General features: G+C 46.9%; 1 protein-coding gene across 4 annotated transcripts in view; it reads right to left on the bottom strand.

The window, feature by feature from the left end:
* LOC137434832 (phosphorylase b kinase regulatory subunit beta-like) overlaps positions 1-20,748 on the bottom strand; it is a 335,447-nt gene that overhangs the window by 190,356 nt on the left and 124,343 nt on the right. For all 4 annotated transcript variants that reach the window (XM_078785025.1, XM_078785024.1, XM_078785027.1 and 1 more), the window contains 2 exons: positions 6,518-6,598; positions 1,719-1,834 (listed from right to left, as the gene is read on the bottom strand). In XM_078785025.1, coding sequence (XP_078641151.1) covers positions 1,719-1,834; positions 6,518-6,598 — 197 coding nt within the window. The remainder of the gene's footprint in view (positions 1-1,718; positions 1,835-6,517; positions 6,599-20,748) is intronic.

Here is a 20,748-nt window from a genome sequence, read left to right on the forward strand (position 1 = left end):
AAGCACCTGGTACAGACGGTGCACTGGCGACACACGATTCACTGAACTACCATAAACAAGCTATGCTTGCTGATAATGATTCGATGGAAAGTGTCCCAAATCCGACCCACAGAACATCATATTTGATCTCCGAGCAGAACAAATTCAACTATGAAAAAAATCTACACATCCTCCGACAAATTGTCGGTGAGGTGCTGCAGAACATAGCACTCAGGGGTGGGATGAGCGTGAGACTCAACATAGCACTCAGGGGTGGGATGAGTGTGAGACTCAACATAGCACTCAGGGGTGGGATGAGCATGAGACTCAACATAGCACTCAGGGGTGGGATGAGCGTGAGACTCAACATAGCACTCAGGGGTGGGATGAGTGTGAGACTCAACATAGCACTCAGGGGTGGGATGAGCATGAGACTCAACATAGCACTCAGGGGTGGGATGAGCGTGAGACTCAACATAGCACTCAGGGGTGGGATGAGCGTGAGACTCAACATAGCACTCAGGGGTGGGATGAGCGTGAGACTCAACATAGCACTCAGGGGTGGGATGAGTGTGAGACTCAACATAGCACTCAGGGGTGGGATGAGTGTGAGACTCAACATAGCACTCAGGGGTGGGATGAGTGTGAGACTCAACATAGCACTCAGGGGTGGGATGAGCGTGAGACTCAACATAGCACTCAGGGGTGGGATGAGCGTGAGACTCAACATAGCACTCAGGGGTGGGATGAGCATGAGACTCAACATAGCACTCAGGGGTGGGATGAGTGTGAGACTCAACATAGCACTCAGGGGTGGGATGAGCGTGAGACTCAACATAGCACTCAGGGGTGGGATGAGCGTGAGACTCAACATAGCACTCAGGGGTGGGATGAGCGTGAGACTCAACATAGCACTCAGGGGTGGGATGAGCATGAGACTCAACATAGCACTCAGGGGTGGGATGAGTGTGAGACTCAACATAGCACTCAGGGGTGGGATGAGTGTGAGACTCAACATAGCACTCTGGGGTGGGATGAGCGTGAGACTCAACATAGCACTCAGGGGTGGGATGAGCATGAGACTCAACATAGCACTCAGGGGTGGGATGAGCGTGAGACTCAACATAGCACTCAGGGGTGGGATGAGCGTGAGACTCAACATAGCACTCAGGGGTGGGATGAGTGTGAGACTCATCCCCGTTAAACCACCCCAAATCCACGTCCTTCAAATTCCGTTTTCTTTCCTGATGTCCTTGTAGTGTCCATTTTGTTTATCCCGTGTACTCCGCGCAGCCCTCTCCCTTCACAGCCCTCCCCATGTCCCTGTTCTCTACTGTTCTTGTGCTTCCCTCTCTCTCCCCCTCTTGTCTCCCACTCCCTCTATTATATGTTATATGTGTTAGCTCTTATATGAGCCTTGACTTAGTATACAAAAAGAAATGCTTGCGACCATCGCTGGTGTCATCGAGAGAACGTCCACTCTGAGTGGTTGGCGTTTCGAACCCTGGCCGAGTCATAGCAAAGACTTTTAAAATGCTTTGTGCTGCTTCCTTGCTTGATGCTCAGCATTTAAAAGGACAGAACACAAACAAATAACCACAGGTTGGCAGCCATGGCACAGGGTTGATGCGTCTACTGACCTCCTCCTGAGTTGAAGGTCCTTTTAAGGGAAGTCAAATGATAACATTTGGCTTCTTTAAATCAGTCCATGGATGATGTATCCTGTTGTGCCGACATACCTGGCGTGTAACTCAGTGCTTCCGTTGTTGTACTTGTTTCCACGTTCCCACATGCCGAAGTCTGGTACACGATATGCACGCTCCACACAGAACACAAGGTTCTGCACAAATGCCACCTGCACACCCACAGGAAATTGCTGCTCACACCAATTCCATTTTCATTATCATTAAAAGGGCCACCTGTGTATACAACACCTGCACATGCTCACCAGATAATCATTTTTGTAAGCACCTGTTTCAACCACAAGGTAAACAGCCATCTCCATGTATGCGAAATGTATTCCCTCAAAGCACCTCTTTAGGCCTTTCTCCACCTGTCCTTTTCCTCTCCACTCATCCCAGACCCGTCAAGGTTGCACATGCATGTTCTGACAGAAACCCAGACCTAGTTACCTTTCCAAAGTCCACGCTTTATGCTCCTCTATTCGTATTGGATAACAAAGTTGAAAATCTCCAGTGGATCAGCACAGTGTCCCGACCTAAACCCAATCAGACCACCTTTGGGATCAAGGAAAACAAAGTTGAAAATCTCTAGTGGATCAGCACAGTGTCCTGACCTAATCCCAATCAGACCACCTTTGGGATCAAGGAAAACAAAGTTGAAAATCTCCAGTGGTTCAGCACAGTGTCCCGACCTAATCCCAATCAGACCACCCTTGGGATCAAGGAAAACAAAGTTGAAAATCTCTAGTGGATCAGCACAGTGTCCTGACCTAAACCCAATCAGACCACCTTTGGGATCAAGGAAAACAAAGTTGAAAATCTCTAGTGGATCAGCACAGTGTCCTGACCTAATCCCAATCAGACCACCTTTGGGATCAAGGAAAACAAAGTTGAAAATCTCCAGTGGTTCAGCACAGTGTCCCGACCTAATCCCAATCAGACCACCCTTGGGATCAAGGAAAACAAAGTTGAAAATCTCCAGTGGTTCAGCACAGTGTCCTGACCTAAACCCAATCAGACCACCTTTGGGATCAAGGAAAACAAAGTTGAAAATCTCTAGTGGATCAGCACAGTGTCCCGACCTAATCCCAATCAGACCACCTTTGGGATCAAGGAAAACAAAGTTGAAAATCTCTAGTGGATCAGCACAGTGTCCCGACCTAATCCCAATCAGACCACCTTTGGGATCAAGGAAAACAAAGTTGAAAATCTCTAGTGGATCAGCACAGTGTCCCGACCTAATCCCAATCAGACCACCTTTGGGATCAAGGAAAACAAAGTCGAAAATCTCTAGTGGATCAGCACAGTGTCCTGACCTAAACCCAATCAGACCACCTTTGGGATCAAGGAAAACAAAGTTGAAAATCTCTAGTGGATCAGCACAGTGTCCTGACCTAATCCCAATCAGACCACCTTTGGGATCAAGGAAAACAAAGTTGAAAATCTCGAGTGGATCAGCACAGTGTCCTGACCTAAACCCAATCAGACCACCTTTGGGATCAAGGAAAACAAAGTTGAAAATCTCTAGTGGATCAGCACAGTGTGCTGACCTAATCCCAATCAGACCACCTTTGGGATCAAGGAAAACAAAGTTGAAAATCTCTAGTGGATCAGCACAGTGTCCTGACCTAAACCCAATCAGACCACCTTTGGGATCAAGGAAAACAAAGTTGAAAATCTCTAGTGGATCAGCACAGTGTCCCGACCTAATCCCAATCAGACCACCTTTGGGATCAAGGAAAACAAAGTTGAAAATCTCTAGTGGATCAGCACAGTGTCCCGACCTAATCCCAATCAGACCACCTTTGGGATCAAGGAAAACAAAGTTGAAAATCTCTAGTGGATCAGCACAGTGTCCCGACCTAATCCCAATCAGACCACCTTTGGGATCAAGGAAAACAAAGTTGAAAATCTCCAGTGGTTCAGCACAGTGTCCTGACCTAATCCCAATCAGACCACCTTTGGGATCAAGGAAACAAAGTTGAAAATCTCCAGTGGTTCAGCACAGTGTCCTGACCTAATCCCAATCAGACCACCTTTGGGATCAAGGAAACAAAGTTGAAAATCTCGAGTGGTTCAGCACAGTGTCCTGACCTAATCCCAATCAGACCACCTTTGGGATCAAGGAAACAAAGTTGAAAATCTCGAGTGGTTCAGCACAGTGTCCTGACCTAATCCCAATCAGACCACCTTTGGGATCAAGGAAACAAAGTTGAAAATCTCGAGTGGTTCAGCACAGTGTCCCGACCTAATCCCAATCAGACCACCTTTGGGATCAAGGAAACAAAGTTGAAAATCTCTCGTGGATCAGCACAGTGTCCCGACCTAATCCCAATCAGACCACCTTTGGGATCAAGGAAACAAAGTTGAAAATCTCTCGTGGATCAGCACAGTGTTTCGACCTAATCCCAATCAGACCACCTTTGGGATCAAGGAAACAAAGTTGAAAATCTCTCGTGGATCAGCACAGTGTCCCGACCTAATCCCAATCAGACCACCTTTGGGATCAAGGAAACAAAGTTGAAAATCTCTCGTGGATCAGCACAGTGTCCCGACCTAATCCCAATCAGACCACCTTTGGGATCAAGGAAACAAAGTTGAAAATCTCTCGTGGATCAGCACAGTGTCCCGACCTAATCCCAATCAGACCACCTTTGGGATCAAGGAAACAAAGTTGAAAATCTCGAGTGGTTCAGCACAGTGTCCTGACCTAATCCCAATCAGACCACCCTTGGGATCAAGGAAAACAAAGTTGAAAATCTCGAGTGGTTCAGCACAGTGTCCTGACCTAATCCCAATCAGACCACCTTTGGGATCAAGGAAACAAAGTTGAAAATCTCGAGTGGTTCATCACAGTGTCCTGACCTAATCCCAATCAGACCACCTTTAGGATCAAGGAAACAAAGTTGAAAATCTCTCGTGGATCAGCACAGTGTCCCGAACTAATCCCAATCAGACCACCTTTGGGATCAAGGAAACAAAGTTGAAAATCTCGAGTGGTTCATCACAGTGTCCTGACCTAATCCCAATCAGACCACCTTTGGGATCAAGGAAACAAAGTTGAAAATCTCGAGTGGTTCAGCACAGTGTCCTGACCTAATCCCAATCAGACCACCCTTGGGATCAAGGAAAACAAAGTTGAAAATCTCGAGTGGTTCAGCACAGTGTCCTGACCTAATCCCAATCAGACCACCTTTGGGATCAAGGAAAACAAAGTTGAAAATCTCGAGTGGTTCATCACAGTGTCCCGACCTAATCCCAATCAGACCACCCTTGGGATCAAGGAAAACAAAGTTGAAAATCTCTCGTGGATCAGCACAGTGTCCCGACCTAATCCCAATCAGACCACCCTTGGGATCAAGGAAAACAAAGTTGAAAATCTCGAGTGGTTCAGCACAGTGTCCCGACCTAATCCCAATCAGACCACCTTTGGGATCAAGGAAAACAAAGTTGAAAATCTCCAGTGGTTCAGCACAGTGTCCTGACCTAATCCCAATCAGACCACCCTTGGGATCAAGGAAAACAAAGTTGAAAATCTCGAGTGATTCATCACAGTGTCCTGACCTAATCCCAATCAGACCACCCTTGGGATCAAGGAAAACAAAGTTGAAAATCTCGAGTGGTTCAGCACAGTGTCCTGACCTAATCCCAATCAGACCACCTTTGGGATCAAGGAAAACAAAGTTGAAAATCTCGAGTGGTTCATCACAGTGTCCCGACCTAATCCCAATCAGACCACCCTTGGGATCAAGGAAAACAAAGTTGAAAATCTCTCGTGGATCAGCACAGTGTCCCGACCTAATCCCAATCAGACCACCCTTGGGATCAAGGAAAACAAAGTTGAAAATCTCGAGTGGTTCAGCACAGTGTCCCGACCTAATCCCAATCAGACCACCTTTGGGATCAAGGAAACAAAGTTGAAAATCTCGAGTGGTTCAGCACAGTGTCCTGACCTAATCCCAATCAGACCACCCTTGGGATCAAGGAAAACAAAGTTGAAAATCTCGAGTGGTTCATCACAGTGTCCTGACCTAATCCCAATCAGTACCACCCTTGGATGTTGTGCAATACCCATTGAAGAGACCTTTCTAGCCTTTCTGTCTTGGCCATGGACTGTATTGCAGAAATCACGCCAGTAGTTATTTTATTGAAAAAGTGAGAACCTCAGTCTAGGTAAGAATGAAAAACACCTGGAGCACATAAGGAAGATAAAACAAAGTCAATGAGAAGAAGAGTGAAGCATGGCAGACAACAGCGTGAAGAGCTCCATGACCCAGCAGAGATGGAGATGATCGGATCCCGGCAGGAGCGCAGTCAGGAGAAAACAGTCCAATGTGAGAGGCTTCATCTTGACCATGACCTCTGGGGCGGGCTCAGTGTACTTAAGCCTCGCCATCTCCTCCTTCCCACCCCACTCGCACCTTCCTCCCAAAGGAGGTCCCGCTCGACCCCATCAGCCAATGAGTGGCCGTGCCGAGAATTACAGCAGTATTAAGCCAGGGCGCTCGCAACAAGTCGTGGCCCTGCACTGCAGACAGTCTTCTCTGACCTCGCAGAACCACGAAAATGTCTGCCTCTGTGCAGGTGGACCTTTGCATCCAACGACATTCACACTTCCGTTTGGTTCGAGACATGGTGGGAGGGCACCAAACCAGAATGCTTTACTCTCACTAACCACTATTTTGAACAGCACTGACCTCAAACAATGTAGTAATTGACATCTTATCCCTAATCACATACACGTAGTGCATGTGCAAAGAAATCCTAAAATCTACCTCGACACACGGTGTTAAGGGCCTTGAATCAGTAACTTCTCCCTACTCAATAAACATAACAATATTAATGTTGTTGTGTACCTCATCCGTGCTGTAGATGATCTGCAGGCCAGAGGAGATCATTTCCACCAGGTAGAGCAGAAACAGAGAGACGGCATCAATCTGAGGTTCGGTGGAGAAAGGGATGAATAAGGCAATGGATTCTCATTTTGATGTTCATTAGTTAAATGCCTCAACATACAGACAGAATAACAGTCAACCGACCAATACACTTGAAAAATCTTCAATTTTGCAAGTAATAAATAAAAATATATAAACGATTAGAAGAAAATATATTGTTGCAGTTTTGAGAATGCACACAGGTAACATAATTAAAGGTTAAAGGTAGCACCCCATAGTTAGTTCACAAGCAACACGTAGGCCCATTTAGAACATTAGTTAAGTCTTAGTCTGTGTAGAATAAGGCCATTTCCCTTAGTAATCACTGCGTTGTGTAAAACAAATAAGAGTAGGTTCCTCTCATTTTGCGGCCACCCTCCGAAATATACCCCGTTGGGCAATCTGTTCCATCACTTTGGTTGGTCACAAGTCAAGGAACACGAGGTACGCCCAAAAAGGCGGGGGGGGGGGGGTTGGAGCGGCGTCGAGGGTTGAGATGGCAGCAGTGGGGGGACGGTAATGGCCACCAGCCAATCAGGGGTGAGGTGAGATGGCCTGATAAGGGCGTGGTAAGGGTGTGGCTAGAGGTTCCAGAGAGTTCGCTGGGCGTTCCTATATGAGCCAGCATGCAAAGCCCTCGTGAGGATTATCAGGACTTGTACCAATCGCTGCATTGTTGAGGACTGGTTGGGAGAGGCGCTGTTATACTGACTGATTGCAAGGACTCGTTGGGGAAGGTTGTTGGAGAAAGGACTTATTGGAGATCGCCCTGGGTTAAAGGACTCGTTGAGAAGGATTGGTTGGGATAAAGCCCTGTATGAGAAGAGCCCTCGTTGAGGATTTGGCTTTGGACTTGCTGGGAGAGCGCATTGTGTAAGGCGCTTTTCCATTGACTATACTGAGAGCGCAAATAGCGCCGGTATTTCTATTACGTACGCGGCCGTGAGCCGCGGAGTAACTGCCTAGCCCAGCTTACCGTTTTCCCCCCGTAATTGTCCGATTCGCGCCAACGAACCGATCCTACAACCTTCTTCGCGGTACGAGTCGGGGACCCGGAGGACGAGCTTTGGACGCCATCCCTGGACCCTCATCGCCTGACCATCTACAAACCCCGTGTGAGTGAGTCTGAGAGTGTGACTGAGTGTGAAGCGGGCCCATGTCCTGGGATAAGTAAGACTGTATTAAGGCTGCACTGTGTATTCTGCTTCTTCTTCTTCACTGTACATTGTGTAATAAATTACTTGTTATTCTTTTTCCTCTTGGTTCGACCGTTTTAGTGATTTCCCCATTGGGTAAACATGGCACGATTCGGAACCGCTTAGAATCGCGTTTAGTCCTTGATAACGGCTCAGATCGCGGATCGCTAGCCGCTCGGCATTTCCATCAATCTCCTGATTCGGGTGGGAGTTATTTCCTTGCTTCCTGGGCGGCGTTAGTGGCATTAGTAATTCCTGGGTGGCGTTCATGGCGTTAGTAATTAGGTAATAAGAATTCGGCTTACGACCCTACCTAACGCCGTCCGGGAGGAACGTCATCACTCTGGATCCCGTCGGCTAGTAAAAGACAAGGGGACTAATCCCCCCTTGGTAAGGGGATAAGGCCGACGAGGAGATCCGCAACAATTGGTGTCAGGAGTGGGATTTGGAAACTGGGACTAAATTTTTTAGACCAAATTTTGGACACCAATTGTGCATATTGGCCTCAACAATTGGTGTCAGGAGTTTGTATTGGACCCAAAGTGCGCTTAACGCACTCCAAATTACAAGTGGACCGAAATTTATTTAAAATACAAATTGAAAATCGTGCCATGGATAGCCAAGGCGGTCGGATGCCGGTGGGGGAAAATGATGGAGTAGAGGAGGGGTTAGAATCAACCCAGGACCCCCAGGAAGAAGTGGGACACTTGGCGATGGAGGAGGATATTGGTGGGGGGAAGGTGGCAGGAGAGGAACAAAATGGCGGCGCCTCGCACATGGCCACGACAGCCGAGCCCGCAGTGCCAATAGATGTGGGCCTTCTTATGGCACAAATGATGGGGTATATGGAAAAGATGAGCGAGAAATCCACCAAGGAGATAAAAGATGGGTTAATGGGGTTGAAAAACGAAATAGGGGGCGAAATGAAAGAAATAATGGGCACCCAGGAGAATAAATTGAGGGAAATGGGTGATAAATTGGAAAGCAAAATAGGGGGCCAATTGAAGGAAGTGGGTGGCCAAATAAAAAAAATGCGGGAGGACATAGACCGCAGGTCGAGCGGGAAAGTCGCAAAAGTACGCGACGAGGTAGCGCGATGCGAGAAGCACGTGGGAAGCGAGCCTGAGCGAGGTGTAGTTAAAATGACTGGGGTAGAAATAGCGACACGGGGTGTGAAAAACCCGACGGCCGCTGAATTGGAAAAGCAAATTTTATTGGCACTAGCGGTCGTCGAGGGAAAGGAAATTATAATCAAAATTGGGGTTGCAGAGACAGCAGGAAAAGAAAATGTATCGTCGAAGAAAGAAATGCAATGCACCCAAAGTCCGTGTTCGCATCGTGATGTCGTGCTGCCTAACCCCAATGGAAGTTTGCAGGTGGTGGAGAAGCAAAGAGGAAGCGCCAAGGTGAGTAGGAGAGTATATGGCGCGAAAAGGTTTGGCGCGAAAGTGTTTGGCGCGAAAAGATTTTTCACGCGCTTGGGATCGAGACGTAACCCGGGCGCTTGTGGAAGGTCTGTGGTGCACTGTGTGAAAGCGAGTAGCACGTGTGTGAGAGAAAAGTGTGCGCCGGAGCGGGAGTGTATGACAGAATGTGAGTGGGGAGAGTGTGTTGAAGAGGAGTGCGTAACGGAGTGTGCAAGCGGCATGAGTGTGCCTGAGTGGTGTGCAGCGGAGTATGCAGGAGAAGAGTGTGCACAGGAAAGTGCAGTAATAGAATGCATGGAGTGTATGGGAGGCGCAGGGGCGCATCGGTGTGCGAGAGAGGAGTGGGTCGCTTGTGGGTGTGAGAGTGCAACTCGGGCATTGACGCAGACCGGGGCAGCGTTTAGGGCGACAGATAGCCGACGCGAGCTCTCGGTGCGTGGTGCGCTTTGTGTGCTGCGGGGACCGGCAGGGATCGTTGCCGCGGAAGCGTGCACGATTCGTGCCGGGCCCCGCCCTGTATGGTCGGTGCCGCGTCGTAAAAGTGAACGGCACAGTTTGAGGGGAGGTAGGAGGGGTCGGAGCTGCACACCCTTGCGGTCGTGGCGCTCCGACCGGGGCAGGCTGGGTCATTGCGCCAAGGTAGTCCTTGAGCCAACTGGCCATATTTTGAAGTGAATGCTCCGGCGGGGGGAGTAATTCTCATTATGATTTTCCATTAGACCAATGTCTCAAGTGTCAGAAAAGGTGTGATGGACATCTGAGAACGGTAGCTTAGTGCCCGGATGGACGCCATCTTTGAAACCACCCAGCTCGAAAATGCCCATTTGGTGGGGTACATTGTTGCACGTGTATCTGGACTTCTATACTAGCTATCGATGTGCGGTTGACGACTAAATATACGTCCGATGTGTACCGTCTAAATAAAAAATAATATGAAGCATTTTGTTTTAGATTAATTATTATAAAAATCAATTATCGAAAAAAAATCATATATTTTTCAATATTTTATTATTAGACTTGTACTTTTTTTAGTGAAACAACACTGGTATGATTTTCCAAATTATGCATTGTGCTACACCGTTTATCTGTCTATAAAAATAACTCAAAAACTAAAACATATCATCCACCACGAGTTTACACAAAAAATATATGAAAAGGCATGCACTTTCCACAAACCGAAACTATGTCAGTTGGAATTTCCCGCCGATAATCAACCCACAGAACCCAGTGCCGAAAGTGACGTCAGTCTATTCTATATCTATATTCTATATTCTATATCTCAGTCTGAGATTTGTTGCGGTGACCTGATTAATTTCTGAGGGGGGGGGGGGGGGGGTGGGTGGCTTAAGAACTAAAAGTGAACATGTTAGATGGCGCCACATACAACTCTATTATAGAGTTGTATTGTGGCGCCATCTAACATGTTCACTGACTTGGATGAGTATGTCTATGTAAGCTGGCGAGCTTTTCGGATATCGGAGTAATCTAACGTCAGTCTTTTTGTTCTTTCAGCTGAGATGGCCGGTGTCGAGGCGAAACGGGCGAAGATTGAACCTGAGTCCGGAACGTGCATCCTGTGCAGCAAGAAGTCGCCACTCTCTGAACTAAGCAAGGCAGCCGGCAACAGTTCTTGGAAGACATTGTGTGACGCAGCCGCAGTTAGAAACTTTTATCCAATTCTAAAGCTAGTCCAAGAAGGCGCAGTTGAACTTCCTAATATTCCAATATTATACCATAGGGCTTGTAGATCAGACTTCACTCACAAAAACCACCTAGCTACTTTGACCAATGCAGCTAGAAGTTCTTCAGTTGATACTGGCGATGCGGTGCGACGGCGATCATCACGGGAAGAGACAGGATCAACTTCAACGGTCTACGATGATAAATGCATTTTTTGCCAGCGTGCTTCAAAATTCATAAAAGGCAGTCGTACCCGTGAAACAGTTGTCTTCGCTGCAAAACACCCTGCAAAAGGGGGAAGCGGCGTATCAAAGCTTCCAGAAACGTCTTGAAGAGGGAACAGGCTTTCATGACACATTGAACAAGCTAAACTTGAAGACCTTTGGTAAGATCAAGCAGAAAGTTGTGAAGGGCACAAACAAGGAGATCGTCCTGAGAGCTGACAGACAACTGTTTGCCACCATGATACTCATCGCCAAGACAAGGAACCTCGACATGCAACTTGTCCTTTGTCACCCACTAGGGCCGTTACCATGGTCTTTGGCAAACGTTGATGGGTCAATGAAAAAAACGAACAAAGCTGCACTTGCGAAACACATGGAAGGTCTTGTGGAACCAGCCGAGAACGTTGACAAGCGAAGTGCAACAATTAATTGATGCGATGGCTCTCATACAAAAGATGCATGGCGAGAACGACACGTTCGAAGAACTATCTGACCGCATCCTTGCTGCAGCGCTTCACGCTGGTCAAGGCAGTGAGCGCATCGATGTTGTCTTTGACACATACACAGAAGAATCCATCAAAGCAGCTGAGCGTGTGAACCGCGGTTCAAATGAAGGCATCAGTTTCAGCGAGATCAGACCCGCACACAAAATCATGAACTGGCGGCGTCTCCTTGCTTGCAGCCAGACAAAGGAGAAACTGGTTGTGTTTCTGGCGGAGTCGTGGAAACATGAAACAAATCGCGAAAAGCTAGGCAACAGAACACTGTATGTCACCTGTGGTGAAAAATGTCTGGTACTGACCCGCGATAGGTGGAAGTTGGTGCAAGCACTCGAATGTAGCCACGAGGAAGCAGACACGCGTATGTTTCTCCACGCAAAGCACGCCGCTACCCACTACAAGACGATCATCTTAGTGGCAGATGACACCGACGTTCTGATCATCAGTCTTCATCTCAGCAGAACCATCGATAATCAGCTCTTCATCAGACGAGGAACAAAGGTTCGAGTCAGAATGATCGACGTTGGAAAGTTGGCTGCGGTATTGGGGTCTGGAGTTTGCAGTGCATTGCCAGGGCTTCATGCATGGAGCGGGTGTGACACTGTGAGTGCTCTGGCTAGCCAAGGAAAGATAAAGGCTTTGAAGCTTGTGCAAGCGAATGAGCTGTATCTTCAAGCATTCACAGATCTGGGATCTTCGTGGAATGTACCAACAGACGTCTTCAATAGCATTCAGGCCTTCACGTGTCAGCTGTACGCCAAGAACACGAAGATCGTCGGTGTTAATTCGCTCCGTTATCACATGTTCTGTGCAAAGAAGGGCCAGATCGAATCTGGACAATTGCCGCCTTGTGAAGACTCCTTGATGCAGCATACGCTTAGGGCCAACTATCAGGCGGCTATCTGGCGACGCAGCCTTGAAAACCTACCAGACGTCCCAACACCATCAGCAGGACATGGTTGGGAACTCGATGATGGCGGTTCGCTCACAATCCGATGGATGGCGGGTCTACCAGCTCCAGATGTCGTCTTGAATCTCATCTCATGCACATGCAGAAGGACGTGTCGACCGTCAGATTGCTCCTGCATACTGAATGGGTTGAAGTGCACTGTTGTGTGTAAGCTGCAGGGATGCTCCAACATGGTGCAGGATGATGCTATCGTGGCTCAGGATGCCAATGACTCTGATGGCGACTCTGATGATTAACTTTGTGTGCACTGTATATTGTATAGCATATGTTGTTCTCTATTATAATGCAGGCCAAATTGCCTGAAAATCTTTATAGACAGATAAACGGTTTAGCAAAATGTATAATTTGGAAGATCATACCGGTGTTATTTGACTAAAACATGACATGTTCAATGATACCTCCGCTTGCTTATTAGGAATATACATCGTATGGTGTTAAAATCAGCTCCATACGTCTTTCCAAACTCTAGTAATGAATAATTAATATAATTGGCGGCCATTTTGAAATCCAAGATGGCCACCAAAGTGCAGATTTCCTATGTAACAATTTCCGCCTGCTTATTAGATATCGTATGGTGTTAAAATCCTCTCCGTACGACATTCCTAACTTGCGTTATCGCCAGAATAGATAATGCCAGTGGCGGCCTAAGTCATTTTATGCCTCTTTACATTTATTTGTTGTAAACTCGTGGTGGATGATATGTTTTAGTTTTTGAGTTATTTTTATAGACAGATAAACGGTGTAGCACAATGCATAATTTGGAAAATCATACCAGTGTTGTTTCACTAAAAAAAGTACAAGTCTAATAATAAAATATTGAAAAATATATGATTTTTTTTCGATAATTGATTTTTATAATAATTAATCTAAAACAAAATGCTTCATATTATTTTTTATTTAGACGGTACACATCGGACGTATATTTAGTCGTCAACCGCACATCGATAGCTAGTATAGAAGTCCAGATACACGTGCAACAATGTACCCCACCAAATGGGCATTTTCGAGCTGGGTGGTTTCAAAGATGGCGTCCATCCGGGCACTAAGCTACCGTTCTCAGATGTCCATCACACCTTTTCTGACACTTGAGACATTGGTCTAATGGAAAATCATAATGAGAATTACTCCCCCCGCCGGAGCATTACTTTTGGTCTGGCTCAAGGACTACATGGGGCCGAAAAGCTTTGCGCAGGGATGGTGCCTGGAACCTGGGGCCAACAAAACCTCCTCCCCTGAATCGAAATGCCGGATGGACCCAACCTACAGTAGACCAACCACCTGCATGCATTGCTCGGCTTTTCAAAGCCGAGCTGTGGCAAAAATGTATCGCCGCACCGAAGAGGCTCAAGTGTAGTGGACTAATGGCGATAGTGATGGGGAATGGTGCCCAGTGTAGAGGAGTGGTAGTCCTACCATTCCTCACACTGGGGGCAGAGGAGCAATAGTTTATGGGTTTGGCAGTGAGAACTAGCCAGGGAGGGCTAGGATAATTGTTAGCGATCTAGAGTAACCATAGGAGACCTAAGATTTAAGTAGTGACATTGGTACAGGTAGAGGGGACGTTGTAGATTAGATAGATGATAATGACGAGGGATGTGCGTAGTGTAAGGGCTGACGGGAAGCACAAGTTGTAGGGGAAGTAGTTAGTTAGATGATGCAGTGTGTTTGTAGTATCGTTTAAATGAGGAATTGAATGTGAGTCACTGTATGTGGTATGGTTTGTGAAATGAGGAATTGGTGCGTGGGAAAATCTGAGCAAATGAGGCAATGGTTTGGAATCACCAGAGGTGCTGTATGAATGGTGTATGGAAGACAAGTGTAATGGTGTTGAGTGAATGGACTTGCATAGGGTGGAAGTGGAAAACAAGAGTGTGGAATAAATGGTGTGGAGTGAGTAGTGTGGAATGAGTGGTGTGGAGTGCATGGTGCGAAGGAGTGAATGGGGGAGAGATGGACCCCTTCACGTATACCCAGGGAGGGTAGTTTAAAGTTAGGAAGAGGGTTTAGGTAAATTGTTTGGATATTGACACCTGTGGTACGTGTAGTAGCAAGGTATTGCTTTGGTTGGTGCATGAGTGAGTGGAATGGCTGGGCGTGTGGGCTTAATTAGTGAGTATGGTTAAATGGGCACTCCACCACTAGTAGTCTGTCGGCCAGGTGAGGCCGCAGGTAGGCTCTGGGAGCCAGTTAGAGTTCAGAGTAGAGTTCAGTGGGGCCCGAGGATCCAAAGAGAGGACCGGGTAACCCAATGCCAGAGAGGGCATTAGTGGGGTGAGAGGGCCAGGAGGGCCTACACCGTAGGGTAGTCGCAGGAGCTAGGCAAGCTCGGGTGGCGACTTCAGTGGCGGTGGTGCGCAGATAGGTAGACCTGCTGGTAGAGCCACATGACCCAGCCCCGAAATTGTGTAAAGGCACAGTATTGAAAAATGGGGGGAGTGAGACTCCAAATTGGAAGAGCACCACATGGATGGTCAATGGGAATTGGTTTTTAGAACTGCATAGTGTAAAGAGGCCAATTGAGTTGGCAGGGCAAGACCCCAGGTAGTGTAACTGGTTAATGTAATTAGAAGGATAGTTAGGATATGAGAATCTCTTCGCACCATCCGCATCCACTCACTGAGGTGATAGGCCTCCACACCAAGGTTTTGCAAATATTTGGTATGTAAGACGCATCATGACGTATATGTGACATTGTGTGATATTCCATCCCTTCCTTCTTGGGAGGGATTGGAGACAAATTTGGATTAGAGGGGATATGGGAGACAGAACGTAGAGACGGAATTTGTAAAGTGTAAATACGGGGCGGGGTAATGGTAGTGTAGGCTGACATGGGGGGGGGGGGGGGTGACGAACGGTAGGGACGAGTCTGTTCTGCTCGCCCCACCGTGCCCCTCGCGTTGCATTGCCTTGTTTTCATGTGTACCCTTGCGTCCTTGCCCTCGCTTAACTCTCTGCTTTTGTCTTTCCTCCCCACCCATGGACCCGTCTTTTTGTTGAGGGGAGTGTGCAGGGACCTTGAGCGGAGCTGCGGCATGTTGCCACCTTTGTGCTGCACTCTGCTACCTGCTGCCTGCACCAATACACATATGGACCACACGTTCTGTGGCCTGGCACCTCTGCTGGGGCAGACCTTTGCTGCCAACATTATCTTACTTGCGGACCACTGTTCTAAAGTGGCATCAATGCCATGCAGTCGGACCACCTATTGGCCCTGCTGGCCTGCGATAAAACGGACACGGTTTGTGCCTTTTATTTATTTCCTTTGGTGTGTCAGGAAAGAAGACCTTTAAGTTTATTACGGCACACCGAGGACGAAGCAAGAAGATGTAGCGGCCCAGCAGCCAAGCAAGCAAGGCATCATTGATTATAAAATGCGATGGTGTCATGATTGTGGTGCATTTGGACGATTGTGCATTTTTGTGCATTTTTGTGCTCTTTTCGTGCATATTGGTGTAATGGTGTAATGGTGTATTGGTGCAGTGCATTCTGTGTTTCTTCACTCTCAAATTTCTCCAACTTTCTTCCCACAAAAGAACAGGTCCTGGGATGTAGTATTGTAAATAATTAGTTAGTCTTGTAAATAACTTGCTCCCCACCGGCTCTATGTATAGTTTGCGAATCCTTTCCGTAATTCGGTTAATTGTGGGCGTGAGTCTGTTAGAATAGTACACAACGCAGTAGGTGGGACATATTTAGTGTTGTAAAACTGTCGCACACAGGGTGGTAGATTAAATGGAGAGGGAAAACCACACCTGGGTGTCACACATAATTGTAAAAGTAGTCCTAACCCTTGCTTTAAGCCGGCCATTCTCACGTGTTTGGTTCGGCTCGGGGACGGGGCCTGGCGATGGAGGGGTGCAGTGTTGCAGTTTTGAGAATGCACACAGGTAACATCATTAAAGGTTAAAGGTAGCACCCCATAGTTAGTTCCAAGCAACATGTAGGCCCATTTAGAACATTAGTTATGTCTTAGTCTGTGTAGAATAAGGCCATTTCTCTTAGTAATCAGTTGCATTGTGTAAAACAAATAAGAGTAGGTTCCTCTCATTTTGCGGCCACCCTCCAAAATCTACCCCTTTGGGCAATCTGTTCCATCACTTTGGTTGTTTACAAGTCAAGGAACATGAGGTAGGCCCGAAAAGGGGGGGGGGGGGGTGGGGGTTGGAGCAGCGTCGAGGGTTGAGACGGCAGCAGTGGGGGGACGGTAAGGGCCACCAGCCAATCAGGGCTGAGGTGAGATGACCTGATAAGGGTGTGGTAACGGTGTGGCTAGAGGTTCCAGAGAGTTCGCTGGGCGTTCCTATATAAGCCAGCATGCAAAGCCCTCGTGAGGATTATCAGGACTTGTACCAATCGCTGCATTGTTAGTAATTAGTAATTAGGTAATAAGAATTCGGCTTACGACCCGACCTAACGCCGTCCGGAAGGAACGTCATAGCTCTCGATCCCGTCAGCTAGTAAAAGACAAGGGGACTAATCCCCCCTTGGTAAGGGGAGAAGGCCGACGAGGAGATCCGCAACAATATATGTATATATTATATATATATATACATATATATATATATATATATATATATATATATATATATATATATATATATATATAATAAGTTTTTTCAAAGAACTCACAATTTTCTCTAAAAAAGAAGTTGAAATTGACAAAAGTATCTGGTCTCCACAATTATACATTTCACTGTTAATATTACAGAACCTTTGTTTTTCATTCAGAACTTAATATATCCTTTTAAGTCAGAAAATAAAAATAAATGGCATTGATAAAATTATTGACACCCCAGACTTAATATTTGGTAGCACAGACTTTGGACAAAATAACTGCAGTCAAGCGCTTCCTACAGCCATGAATGAGCTTCCTACACCTCTCTACTGGCAGTTTGGCCCACTCTGCTTGTGCAAACTGCTCCAGTTCTCCCAGATTTGAAGGGTGCCTTCTCCCAACTGCTGTTTTCAGATCTCCCCACAGGTGTTGAATTGGATTTAAATCTGGACTCATTGCTGGCCACTTCAGAACAGTCCAGCGTTTTGTCTTGAACCATTCCTGGGTGCTTTATAAAGTGTGTTTGGGGTCATTGTCCTGCTGCGAGACCCATGACCTTCGACGGAGACCCAGCTTTATGACACGAGGTTGAACATTGCGCTCCAAAATGCCTTGGTAATCTCCTGATTTCATGATGCCATGCACACATTCAAGGCACCCAGTGCCAGAGGCAGCACAGCAACCCCAAAACATCACTGAACCTCCTCCATGTTTGACTGCAGGGAAGGTGTTCCTTTCTTTGAAGTCTTCATTTTGTTTTTTGTAAACATAGAGATGATGTGATTTACCGAAAAACCTCTAATTTGGTCTCATCTGTCCACAGCACATTCTCCCAGAAGGATTTTCGCATGTTCAGGTGTGTTTTGGTAAACTCCAGTCAGGCTTTCTTAGCAGTGGGGTCTTCCTGGGTCTCCTACCAAAGAACCCCTTTCATTGAGTTGTTGACGGATGGTGTGAGTTGCAACTGTCCTACATTGTGTCTGAAGGTCAGCTTCAATCTGTTTGGCAGTTGATCGAGGTGCTTTCTCCACCATTCGAACAATCCTTCGCTGAAATCTACGATCAAGTTTTCTCTTGCGGTCACGTCCAGGGAGGTTGGGCTCCAGTGACATGGGCCTTAAACTTCCTGATAGCATTGCGTATGGTGGACACAGGAACATCAAGGTCTCTGGAGATGGACTTGTAGCCTTGAGATTGTCCTTGCTTGCCTACAATCTTCTGTCTGACCTCCTCAGACAATTCTCTGGTTTTCTTTCATTTCTCCATTCTCGTTGTGGTGCACACAGTGACACAAAACAGCAGAATGAATCATTTTCTCCATTCAAACTGCTTGAATGAGTGATTTTTATATTGCAGGCACCTGTAACTCACCACAAGTGAGTTCAATTCCAAAGTAAAGGAGAATCACCTGCTTGAAATCTAATTATTTCTAACAACTTCTAAAAGGTGCCAATAATATTGCCTGGGCCATTTTAGGATTTCTGTCTGGAATAAGCTAAGATTTAGTAAATATTCAGCTTTTTATGTTTTGTTCCACTGCAAACCACAGAAATACATATGTGGATACCAACAGATCATCTAATATCAACAATTTTCTAGAATAAATGGTACGTTATGTGAAAAAAGTGCAAGGGTCCCTTCAAGGTCATCCCTTCACCATCAAACCCTTCATCCTCCTCATCCTTCCCTTTCTTGGAACACTTCTGTAATCTCTGACACACTATCAACTGCTCTCCCTACCTCCCCCTCTCATCCTTCATCTTACCCTACTCCTCCCCTCCCCTGTCCTGTACCTGATGCTCCCCTCTCTCTTTATTAACGGTATGGACCTCAAACATCCGGGGCCTTCGCTCAAACCTGACTGATCTCTCCATACAGGTTGCTTCTGACAATCCAGACTTGATCTGCTTAACAGAGATTTTCCTCCTTCAAGAATCTCTGATTCCTTAATATCTCTTCCTGGTTACTCGTTCCTCCGGTATGATAGACCTGAGCCTCGTCCTGGTGGTGGGGTGGCTATCTTTATCAAAAACTCTCTTCCTCACTCTCCTTGCACTGCCCTCTCTCCTCCTCACCCCCAGGAGTACCTTTGGCTACGGCTTCCTCTCCGCTCCCACCTTTTGTTCATATGTGTTCTGTACCGTCCTCCAAACAATGATGACTCCATTTACATTTCACTGTCTGACAACATGGACCAACTTCTATCCACTCATCCCAACTCTCTCTTCCTCATATATGGTGACTTCAACTGTCATCATGCCAGCTGGTTGGGTGTGGGTTCCTTTCTCACCAGTCATGGCACCTCAGCAAAGGACTTCTGTGACTCACTGGGATTGACACAATCTGTCAATTTCCTGACCCGGATCTCAGTCAATGGAGTATCTTCTCTTCCAGACTTGGTTATGACAAACTTCCCTGCTAATGTCTGCTGCTCTTCTTCTGCTCCAATCGGTTCTTCTGATCATGTGCTTGTCAAAGTGGACATCTCTCTGGCCATTCTCAGAGAGCCTCCTCAGCGGCGACGAGTCTGGCATTTCACTCAGGCCGACTGGCACGGTCTTCAAGCAGCCATCAATCGTCTGGATTGGTCTCCCATCTCCACTGCCTCTGACATCAATTCTTCCTGGGAATTCTTCCAAAGCAAACTGATCTCTCTCATGCACAGATTTATCCCATCTCGTATTCAGTTGTCTTGCCCTTCCTCCCATCCATGGTACACTGAATCTTGTGGTGAGGCAGTTGCCCTGAAACAACTTGCCTTTGCCTCTTGGAAGGCTAATCCAACTGAAGGCAATCTCAGTTCCTTCCACCAAGCACGGAACAAGTGTGTGTCTACCCTCAGGAGTGCCAGGAAGCACTATCTCTCCACACTCAAGAATGAACTCTCAAACCTGTCTCCTTCCTCCAAATCCTGGTGGCGTCTGGTCAAATCCGTTTCTGGTGTTTGTTCCCCCTCCATCCCCTCCCTTACCTCAAATGGCCACACAGTTGACATCGCACGTGACAAAGCCGAATGCCTCAACTCTGTGTTTGCCTCAAAATCTTGTGTCCCAAACCCATCTCTCTCTGTTCCCACCTTTCCCAGTCGAACCCAACTGCTCCTGGACTCTGTGCCCTCCTCTCCTGACAAGGTGAAGTTTTTATCTAACCTCGACTCTGATTCTGCAACTGGACCAGACGGCATCAGCCCACGGGTCCTAAAATCCTGCTCTGCCACTCTATCTCACCCTCTCTCTGTTCTTTTCACCCTATCTTTTGCTCAAGGTCATCTGCCAGCATCCTGGAAATCAGCAAACATTACCGCTTTACACAAAAAGGTGCAAAAACAGATCCTTGCAACTACAGACCAATCAGCCTGCTCCCAATTATCAGCAAAGTCATGGAATCCATCATTGCTTCAGATATGAAATCTTTCCTCTTCTCCAATGGCTTGATCTCTGATCATCAATTTGGTTTCAGACCAGGTCACTCTACTCTGGACATGCTGCTTCTGCTGTCTCAACAATGGATGGAGGTCCTCAATGTCAAACAGGAAATCAGAGCTGTCTCCCTTGACATATCACGTACCTTTGATATGGCCTGGCACCCAGCTCTGCTCACC

The sequence above is a fragment of the Myxine glutinosa genome, chromosome 9, assembly GCF_964187855.1.
Source record: "Myxine glutinosa chromosome 9, kmMyxGlut1.1, whole genome shotgun sequence".
In the NCBI taxonomy this organism is placed as follows: Eukaryota; Metazoa; Chordata; class Myxini; order Myxiniformes; family Myxinidae; genus Myxine; species Myxine glutinosa.